Source organism: Parus major, chromosome 1A (genome assembly GCF_001522545.3).
Source record: "Parus major isolate Abel chromosome 1A, Parus_major1.1, whole genome shotgun sequence".
NCBI classification, from domain to species: Eukaryota; Metazoa; Chordata; class Aves; order Passeriformes; family Paridae; genus Parus; species Parus major.
This window is the reverse complement of record NC_031773.1, coordinates 39,325,310-39,336,456: the sequence shown is the minus strand read 5'-3', so window position 1 is coordinate 39,336,456 and position 11,147 is coordinate 39,325,310. Positions and strand designations below refer to the sequence as shown.

The following is an 11,147-nucleotide window of genomic DNA, read 5'->3' as shown; positions in this document are numbered from 1 at the left end:
AGATAGAAATGGTGCCCCCGCAGTGCTTAAGCGTGGCCGCGGGGATTTTGGCACGGTGGCGGGGACGAGGCCCCCTCCCTCCCTCCCTGTTCTCTCGCTGCCGAGTCTGCCTCCCCGCCCGCCTCCGGCAGAGAGATGCTGCTGCAGGCGGGTGGGTGGGCGCTCCCTCCCTGCGTCAGGAGGTGCGGCTCCCCCGGCCCGGCGCTGCCCTCCCCTTTCCTCTCCCCCCGCCGCTTTTATGTCTGTCTTTAAACGCCGCCGCAGTGAGGGTTGGGCACATGTGGCTGCCACCGCCTGCCCGCCGCTGAGCCCCGCGCCCGCACGGCCCCGCTCGCCATCCGCGCCCGCGGGGGCACCCGGCCCCCCCTCTCCGCAGCTGGCGCCCGGCGGGCGGAGGTAAGGCTCGGTACGGCATGGCTCGGCATGGCACGGCTCGGCATGGCATGGCACGGCATGGCTCGGCATGGCACGGTTCGGCTCGGCGCTGCGCCGAGCGTGGGTGCGCGGGGCGGCCCGCGCTTTCCCAGCCCTGCCGTGCGGCTGGGGCCGCGGGGGGAGCGTGGCCGCCTCGCGTGTGTCGCCGAGCGGGAGAGGGCAGCATGTGTTGGGGGTTCCTGTCCGCCCGGTGTCCGCCTTCCTGCGGGTCGGGGTCCCCCCAGCCCACCCTTTCGCCCTGCCGCCAGCCTCTGGCTGGCGGGGAGAGAGCCGGCCCCTCGGGAAACAATAGCGAGCGCCGGTTAGAAGCCGCCCGTGCCTTCTAACTCGGCCGTAGGTTAAAAGGATGTACGGGGCTGTTTTAATCAGCGTTTTAATTATTATTGCTCTTGGTAAGGGCGAGGAACTTAGATCTTTTTCCAAGTGAAAGAAATTTCATTCATCTCCCGCGTGTTGCGTAAAAAATGCCAGATGCATGTGTGGCGCGTGTTCCGGGAGGAGCGGGGGCGCGGGCTGCTTCCCCCCGGGAGCATCCCCGGTGATGTGCCTCGCCGCACGGCCGAGCCCGGGGAGAGCAGGGCGGGCCGGCTGCTGAGGGAGCCGGCTGCTGAGGGAGCCGGCCACCAGCGGCCCGCGGGCTCCATCCGCACCATGTGCCGCGGGGCCAGGGCCGGGCCCGGCCGCTGCATTGTTGCTGCGGAGCGTGGGCGTCGCCCGGCGGGGCCGCTCGGTGCTCCCAGCGCCGCTCGCGTCTTTCGCCCCGCCGGGGGCCGGGGGCTGGGGCGCCCCGGTGTCAGCCATGTTTGGGTGGGTATGGTAATGAGCACCTTCTCCCAACCTCTGTGCCACTTGGGTTTATTTTCTGTGCGGGGTTTTGATGGTTGCAGCCCGCCGTCTGCTACGACGTGTCCTCAGGGTAGATTCATACCTACAATGTTCTCTTATTAATTCTTTTTTCTCTTCGATTTGCTTATTAATCCTTCTAATTTTCTGTGCCCATATTGCCTGGTTTTGTTCTCGTTTTGCTAGTGTTGGAGCGAACTGGAATTTCTTCGCAAGGCATTGCTTTTGTTGTGGAAGTAAATGAGATGATTGTAATATGTCTGCACAGTCACACTGACCTGGCACGCATGAGAGCTGTGATGGATTTCAAACATTTAAGTAAATTACACTTTCTTTTACTTGTTAAAGACCACATTATCATCAACTATTTTATTTTCCCTGTGATACTGCTACGTAACAAGCTTACTGCTGTAGTGTTATTTTCTAAGATAAGCCTAATAATTTTTAAATAGTATGTTACCATCTGTGTGTCACTGTGGCATACCATAGGATATGGACCCAATTTTCTCCCTACAAAGAAAAGCGTAAATATAGTAAAGGTTTTGTTATCTGATGTCATATAAATGTACGCTGGATGTCTTACACAGGCAGCTTTCTCCATCTGTTTAAAAACCGATGGCAACATAATCGGTTTCTTTCTATTTAGTAGTATATTTCCCATTATCAGCATCACATTAGAAAGGAAACTATGAAAAATAATTAGGAAAGATTGCTTAATTTCGTTTTGGCTAATATACAAGTTTTTTGTCTACCCACACCCCATATTAAGATAACCATAGAATCACAGCCTTCATGCAGTGCGTATCAGACACTCCCTTTGGGATCAGCTCTGCACTTCTGATTCAAGAAGAAAAAATCCCATTGGTTTTGACCTGTGCATGAAAGAACCAAACCATTTCATAGCTGTTCAGATGTATCACCAGTACAGAAAACTGGGTGTGTGAAACTGCCAAGGCATCTCAAAACTAGTTTTGTAGCATAATCTTTTTCCTGTTGACCTTTCATGTCTTGTCATTCTTACAGTTGTCTTTTTTCCATACTGCAAAAACCCGTGCGCACAAAAATTTTCACATGCTGAATTAGTCAGAAAATCACGGATTATTCAGAAACACAATCTACTCATGGCAGCTCTTCTTTTTGATTTAGATTACATTGTTAAGGAATAGTCACTGCTCAAGTAGTATGGGATTACCACTTGAAGTATTTGTGTTAGAATCTTTTTGGGAAGATTTTTTTTGGTAATTCTGTAGTGTACCAGAAGTGCACACAACATTAAGGACATTTTTATCTCTTTTCACAACTGCTTTCCATTGTTTTGACCATTTCACTCATCTCCATGAGTAATGTTCTTAATTAAAAGACAAAATACCTGTTGATTTTGGAAGAACAGTTTTTGGTCCCAGATTTTATAGATCAGCATAGCAATGGTAGCTGCTTTTCCATATGACTTTAGGTATCTCTAGATTCTCAGTTGCAGAATAACTTTGACATATCCGCAGGTGGCCAATTAAAACTTCAGCAACTCCATTTGTCCTTGAAAATTGATTCAAAGCAACCTTGCCATTACTCAGGAAACATATTTAAATAATTTAGGAAAAAACATGCCATTGACAAAGAACAACCAAATACTATTGTATTGAAGGGCCAGAAATCCCGTCAAGACAGTAAAAAGTGGTGTGAAAATGCAGTGTTAAGTGCCAGAACAGTTGCATTAAGCAGTGGCAGTAACTGGACTGAGTTTCCCATAAGCCTACACTGAAAAAGAGCTCTGCATTCTTACCCTTCACTCCTAAGGGTAGGGATTCCTTCTTTGTATGGGAGAAAGCAAAGAAAATGTTTGTGGAATGCTGTGGACAACAGTGCCTTGAGTCACGGTGTCAGTAGTGTATTTCCCACTTCGGGAAAAGAGTTTCTTGCTGCTGGCTAATGATATTTATTCATTTCAAGTGTCAGAAATGTGCGCTGCAATATTAATAATTCAGAATGCTCTCCTTAAGCCAAAATGGAGAAGGGATGAAAACTGTAATACCCATTTACATTTACATTTGTTTGATTTTCAGTAGTGGAATTGGTATTAATAGTTACCTTTCTAAAGATATAGGCATTTATTGTAACATAACTTGAAAGCATGATTCATGTAATGAAATCAAATAGTCAAATGCAATGAGAAGTAAGATTTCCGCTAACCCATGTGTCCAGTCTGGCTTTTTGCTTATATATAAAAAACACAGAGGAAGAAGTAATCACATAAATTCTTCCCAAGGACAACATGATTTACTTATTGATCCATTCTAAAGCACAGAGGTCAGAGAATTAGGGTCTTGGGGCAACTATATACCCGGTAATACCTAATTTTCAGCAATTGATTTTTGCAACTTAAATAACTTTTAATACATTATTGAAATATTGAATATACTTTTATAGTCTCTCACTTTTGAGAAGTGTGATAAAATTGTACAATAAACTCAGGCCTCTCTTGTATCTTATATGGTGAGCTTAGAATATGGAGATTTTGTTTCAAGTTGTCTGCAGTTGTACCTTTTGAGTTTGACCAACCAGAGGTAGAGTTTCTTCATAATTGCTGAGATTACTTCACTTGAAGGAGTGGTAACTACTGAATTTGTTCCTTCAAAAAAGTACATATAAGAAAAGACTGCTGAATAAATGATGCATTTTCTCCATTTTAATAGGTTAAAGTTAGCTCGTCCTTTAAGTCTCTGAAGTATTTCACTGAGGTTGATTTGTGAGGAGAAAATACTGAGAAAAAAAATTCACTTCTGTGAAAGCAGAAGTGAGAAACTACGGTAAGGCAAATTAATTCTTTAGAAATTATGTGCAGTGGAAAGAAAAACTGACATTTAAGAGCTCTAGGTTGTAACATTCTGTCTCTAGATGTTTCTGTTGGGCCGGTTATCTGGCAGTAGTCATACAAGCTGTTAAGATCAAGTCTACTGATAATGAACAATCCTGAGAAAGAAACTTGGCGGGTTTTGTCCATTTATTGTGTTTGTTCTATAATAGTAGGAAGTATTCTCCTGTAGCAAAAACTTAAGGAGCAGGGTTTTATTGTAGGATAAAGCCATGAACAAAATTTTGTAGGAATGGAGAACGAATTTCCCAGCGATATTAAAGTGATGCAGTGTCATTGAAGTCTGTATAACTACCTGTGTCTGCAGAAGGTCTGAATTTAGTCTTGCATTTTTAAATAGTTTTGCTGTAGTATAAATGATGCTGTTGTAGACACCAGAATAAAATAATTTTTCTAATGTGTTTTAAGTCTTCCATAGCTCACAGAGCTCTTATTTTTTTAGAGTGTCATTCATGAACATTTTTTTTACATTCTTGTGTGATGTTTTCAGAGACATGCTAATGCAAGTATAATTGTATAGAATATAATTACCTTTAATTGCAATTGAGTTAAGCACCTATTGAATCTATATCTTACTGACAGGCTGTATTAAACTAGGTAGGGAAAATGCTAGATCATGTAGCTCACGCTGAAGAGCAGCGTAATGGTTCCTTCAGTTCATAGATAGAGATGGGCTTGACTAGGCAAAAAGGTTATGGTGTGTATTTCCGCCAAAGAACACAATGCTGCATTGCAGCAGTAATTCAGCCTGTGCAATGAGTACTGTAACACACTGTAACTCTTCCTGAAATAATTATCTGTACACAGATTCCCGCAGCGATAGCCATTCTTCACAGTCACAGTACTCACATGAAGACTGGTCTGCTCCTGCAGTCTTCTTCCTCTCTTTTTCACTCAAGTATGATGGTCACTAGATATTCCCCTCATCCTGTCTGCACAGATTCCATTTTTGCAGAGTTACAGCAGTCCGTTGCTCCTAAAATGTCAGTTTTCATTTTCTGTATTGGTTGTTCCCATCATTCTTCTTCCCAGCTTGTAGACTTGTATTTGAGTTGCATTTTGTACATTTCCTTTCGGTGCAAAAGACTCCTCTTCTTCACTTTTGCATGTGATTTTCCTCCAGTGATTTCATACAGACTGAAACATTTGGCATGAATTTCAATAAAGATCTCTTATGGATGTGTGTCACGGTGAGAATCCTGACTTTTAGTTCCATGGCCTCTGCTTAACCACACTGGTTTCTTCATTGGGAGTCAAAGGGAAGATTTGGTGAGCAGGAACACAGCTTGTGGGACTGGGCTGGTACACTGCACTGGCACAGTCTACTTCCAAAACTGAGATTATAGTGATGTGAACTGGCTGCAGTTTTTTATTGCATTTTGCTGCCCTCACAGCAGCACGTTGGTATGTAGCTGCTTCCTCGGGAAAGAACTCAGTGCTCTGAAGAACAGAACATTGATCTCTTTAATCCCTTCAAAGGCAAACATTGAACCTAAAAGGTATTGAGGATTATTTGTAATGCATTAAAAATGAAATGTAAATAATGTTGTCATATTGCTGTGTTTCCATCAGAAGTCGAAATAAGATTACAAAAGAAAAAAGTACACTGTGTTGCAAAAGAATATTTATTGCTTTCCTTTTCAGAGGGTAGTGCTGGTTTTAGGAAGAAATGCAATGTAAGAATTATTGTGTTCTAATTTATGTTGGTAAAACACAGATACAAGTACGTTAATACTTAGTTATATCAGTCGTTGCAATAGTATTGTGGGATGTTTTAAACATCAAATTGCCTTACAAATGGCTTTTTATAGAGGTTTGTGATGAATTTCCAAGAACATGGGGCAGCTGTACTCATTATACTTTCAAATCCGTTAGTGAGGGGGTTTTTTTGGTGCCTGTTTTTCTCTACACGTTGGGAAAATCTCCAGCCTCGTAACTTGTAATTGTTTATTGGTATTACACTGCTGAGAGTGTAATTCTGCAGTGTTCTTCTAGAAAGTGTTTATATATGGATTGGCATGCAGATCTGGCTGATAGAGGTGCATTGGAAGGAGCCCGACATAAAATTCATTGCCAGTGTAATGGTGAAGAGGAGCAGCAGTGTTGAACAGAAGCAGGACAGCTCCCTTACTAGCCATTCCATACAAAAAAACTGAGAAAAGGACGTGCAGTGAAGTTTTTCAATGTGTTGTTTGGTGCTTTGACTAATGAAGTTCCTTTGGGTCTTACTGCAAACGCTTGCAAGTTTGGTCAGTGGGGGCATTGCAAGTCTTATCTCCCTGTGCCAGCATTTCTGAATGCAGGCCTGAAGCTAAAGTAAAAATTCTATAGCAAGCCTGGATCTCCCAGGGAGCTAATTTAGGTCTGAATTCCCTGTTGCACGGGATTATTATTACTTAATCTGCTAGTAATGTGGAGGTCTAATCAGGTTACTTTACTTCTGCATGCTGGTGCATTGAGTTAATTCTTTTTCCATGGAAAAAAATGACAAAATTCCCACTGTGTTCTGAGAGAGAAAGTTAGGGTCTGCACTAAGCTTGATATCAAAAAAGTCAGAAAAGACTCATGGTTTTATCTTTCAGTATGTGGCAGAAATAGATTTTAGGATATCAAGGACAATGCTAGTAAGACATAATTAAAATCTAGCTCATATATTTGATTTAGTAAGTTTTTTTGCAAAAGTTTGTTTATGCCAACTCAGATTATCGTTTGCTCTTATTTCAGTGACAGAACAATTTTCTAAATGTTCTTTTAACTGAACCGTGCACTGTTCATCAATTTCCATTCTGTTAAATTCCATCAAACAGTACAGACACTTGTCAGGTCAGTTTAAGAATAATTTTAGATTTCTTTATAAATTTTACATATAATTTTACATAAAAAAGAGGGAAACCATTCTTATTTGCTCATTTCAGTCATGGAGAAGTCCAGAAAAATATTATATTTTCCAATAAATGTGATAATAAAAATTTCCTTTCAGTATTTTCATCTGAAAATCATTTACATCATTTGAGTCATGAAAAAGATGAGAAGCTGAGAACTAGATAAATTTATCAAATTCCATGATCTAGATCCAAGACAGAAAAAAAAAAAAATACAACCTATAAACAAACAGATTTAATAAGGTTAAATTGTATTTTTGACATTTTACTTTTAATCCAAGGTACTGGTGGTATCATAGTAACGTTTTAAAATACCTGACAAGGACTTGGAGTCCTGATAAAATGATAGTTTCTCCTAAGTATCATTTAAAAATCTACACAGCAAATCTCCATTTTACTAAGGATTTATAAAATTTATCTGTCTCATCACATAGTGCTGTATTTCTGTACAGTGTAGAAGGTAACAAGTACTGGAACTAACTGAGGACATTTAACAATTTGCTGTGATATTTCCTAGTTTAATGCTGGTGAATACTGGACTACATCCAAATGATACGGGAACATAGAATAGCATTTTATATGGTGAAATGCTCAAGTTCAGTACTCTGATGAGGAAAGAGTAAAAGAAAAGAATGCCTGTTCAGTGGTCCATGTTTAGCTAAATAGTGCTGGTGAGTAACTCTACTCTTTCTCCCTGTTCAGACTTCATGCAGGAGCGTTCATATCTAGACCTAGCTCGAGCTGAGTAGTTTGATATCAGTCTTCTGTGCAGGTTTGTTGTGGATCAAAGAGAGGCTTCTGTGCCTGTCACTGACTGCGTTCTGGGAGTGCCAAGCACACAGCAGTAGACTCCTTGCACAAACCGGCTGGGACCACGCTTCAAACATTTGTACCTGATGGTAGTATCTCTTGAGAGAGGACTCCTTATTTGCTGTAGTACCAGCTCCTTCAATATAGAGAGAAGTTGTGAAATCTGACAGTTGGAGAGTGCCTTGATTTGTGATGTGTCCGGAAGGACTGTCCTCCATCCTTGGTACAGTCTGGCCAGTGATAAGGTACTGAATTAGGAAAGCAGTACTGTTAGAACCATGCACCGGTCTGCTGAGCATGCCTCCCACATTTTCTCAAGCCCTGCAAATATTGCAGGTCTATACAGTGGTAGTTCTGTGGATAACGTTCTGTTTAATGGCAGGTTAACGAATATGATACTGTGCTAGGAGTGAAAGTCTCAAGCCCAGATTATCCTGTAGTGTAGCATTGCAATGTTTAATGCATGACAGGACAGAGTGATGCAATTTTTGTTGGAATTGACTCATCAGTGAGAGCTCCAGATAAATCATAGTGCTTCCCTGCAAGTTACTCTATCTAAAATAATTAAAACAGGTATGACCTTTTAAAACATTTCAGGAAATACTGATGGATGACTTGTGTCTTTTTGACTGAAAATCTTTTTGTTACTACAGTTAGAGAAGGATTTCAGACTTACAGACAAATACTGATGTAGTTTCACATGTGCAGCTGTTTCATTTTAATGTAATCCCTGAACTTATTACTAATTACTGGAACTGAGAAGATGCTCTCTAATTTACATCAGTGGAACAAAGGGAAAAAAAAGTTTGAAATGTGACCAATGTGACTAGAAGTAACGTTTGAAGTACCAGATGCTGTGGCTTACGGTCCCAAAGCTCCATTAGGACTGCCTAAATGCTTCAAGTTAATGTATTAAGTTTGCATTTTGGTTCTACATAGGTATCTCAGTCAGAACTAAGAGCCACTGAATCATGTATGAACTAGAAGAGGGTGTTGTCCTTTGAAGACTGCAGTGCAAAAGACAGAACAGATGAAAAGAGGCCCACACAGACATTCATTTAGCCCAGATATACAGGACAGAACATTAAGATTTCTCTCTTGTATAAACAACTTTTTCCCTATGCTGCTGTTCTCTGTATAGCTCATACACTTAACATTTTTTTATTTTTTTTGAGAATTGGTATCGGTCAAAGCAGAGCCTGGTGCTAATCCTGCTGCATGTCAGAGGGAAGGTTTATAGGAGCCTGAACCCTTCCATGGCAGTGGTGAACATGAAGCAGATCACAAGCTGAGTAGGTTCTACTATACTTAAAAAAATTGGGCTGACTGCCAGAGCTAGAGTAGGCAGTAACAGAAGGGAAAGTGAGAAGACAGTGACCGGAGTCTAGGGAGTCAGTGAAAAGAGGTTACGATGGAGTTCGGTAGGCAACTGGAGTGAAATTCAACTTCCAAATCCTTGGAAATTATTGGAAAAAGTAATTGCCCTTTTGGCTAGGAGGCTGGTACTTGTGGTGGCAGAGGTTTTATTTCTGGTGCTGTGAAGTCTCATCTTGATAAGCTGTGGGCTGTGTTCCAGTGGCGTAAGGTCTTTGCTTTGGGTCTGGCGCGAAGCAGCCGCGAGGTGCTTGGTAAAGACCGTGACTGTGTGAACAGTTCCTTGCAGTTCTCCACTGCGTGGGATTTTGTCAGGACATGATGCAGCCTTCATACTATGGACCAGATGTTGCAGCAAGCCCATAAGCAAAAGCTGTAAGGTCTCATGTTTCTTGAAGTAGTTTCTGATTCTCATCAGTTAGCAGTTCTTGATTAGACTTCTTGTGTATTTGTTACAGAAGCCCTCTTTAGAGCTTTCATGAAGCTTAACACATAATCTAAATCCTTTTTAAGACTCTTAATTGTGCAGATGGCTTTGCACACACTTGTTTTATCCCATGTGATTAGTGAAGAATTTATTGAAAAACATTCCTTCCCAAAATCTTACAGTTATGGTTACCTTTTGTATGGCAGCTGCAAGAAAGTTCGTCTGTCTTTTTAAATGATTGTGTTTAAGAAAAACAAGCATTCAAACACAGGCATTTTTGTTTCTGTACATACACATTTAAAACAGTAGGCTTTTAAAATGGATTTGGCATTTCAAATATTTCTGATAGTTTCTTAGGAAATATCTGAAGTATCAAAGCTTGTAAAGGATGAGTATCTCTCCTTTCAGACTGTGACTGTGGTTATATATTCCAGGATGAAGAATAACAAGAAAATAAGTCACCACTGCTTTTGAACTACTACGTACATCCACTCCATCAAAATTTTAATGGCTGCATGACTTTCTGAAATGGTCTGAAAAACTTAATTTACTTTGGTTAAAATACACTTTTAATAAATTCAAGTAGAGCTATTAAGTCACGAAGTAATGGAGCTGAAGTCCTCCATTTTATGTAAAGAGCATACCCTTTTATGCCTGATGAAAAGAATCTTGTTATGGTATCAAAATAAGAACAATCAGTCTATCAGTCCGTAGGATCTAAACAAAAAAAAAAACCAAACCAACAACCATCAACATGTGAATGAAATGTATTTTATAACATCTTTTGAACCAAATAGTGGGCTTATTCCCTACAACTTGAAAGTGGTTTAACATCCCTTTCTTCTTGTTTTCTCCTCTTGTCAAACCATTGAGATATTCAGAAATGGGTGAAAAAAAAGCCCACCATTTCAAAATTAAGTTTCGTCTGCACAATAATGTAATACCCTTTTAATTTTTTTTTTTCCACAGATACTTTCAGTAGAACAAACGTTGAGAAGCAGAAGTCCTTACTGATTCCCTGATATCAAGGACTCATCAGGCACAATCTTCAGTCTTTTTATTTAGTATTTTTCCCAAGCCGAGGGAGAGTCTGTTTCAGTGTCCATCTGTCTCAGCTGAACGTCATCTTGCTGTTTGTTTCAAATTACAAATGCCTAAGAACAGCAAGGTAGTGAAAAGAGAACTAGATGATGAGGTCATTGAGTCAGTTAAGGACCTGCTGTCTAATGAGGACTCTTCAGATGATGCGTTCAAGAAGAGTGAACTTATGGTTGATGATCAGGAAGAAAAGGATGTAGATGTTGAGGAAGGCTCAGATGTAGAAGATGAAAGACCTGCTTGGAACAGCAAACTCCAGTATATTCTGGCACAAGTTGGATTTTCTGTGGGATTGGGGAATGTGTGGCGATTCCCCTATCTGTGTCAGAAGAATGGTGGAGGTAAGTTTTGTGTTACAGCTAGTTGTACCCAGTCGATGGTGCTAACTCTTCAGGTTTCAAAGTTAGCA

At 41.1% G+C, this 11,147-nt stretch overlaps 1 protein-coding gene across 4 annotated transcripts in view; it reads left to right on the top strand.

Annotated features, from left to right (window-relative positions):
- Positions 1-229: 229 nt before the first annotated feature.
- SLC6A15 (solute carrier family 6 member 15) overlaps positions 230-11,147 on the top strand; it is a 36,625-nt gene continuing 25,707 nt past the window's right edge. For 2 of the 4 annotated variants that reach the window (XM_015628938.3, XM_033514560.1), the window contains exon 1: positions 10,999-11,079. Coding sequence is in view for 2 of the 4 variants with exons in the window: in XM_015628936.3 (XP_015484422.1) it covers positions 10,791-11,079 (289 nt within the window). In the remaining 2 variants the exon portion in view is untranslated. Of the gene's footprint in view, positions 397-1,533; positions 1,597-10,609; positions 11,080-11,147 lie in introns of those variants that run through there. The other 2 variants (XM_015628936.3, XM_033514559.1) reach the window with 2 other exon arrangements.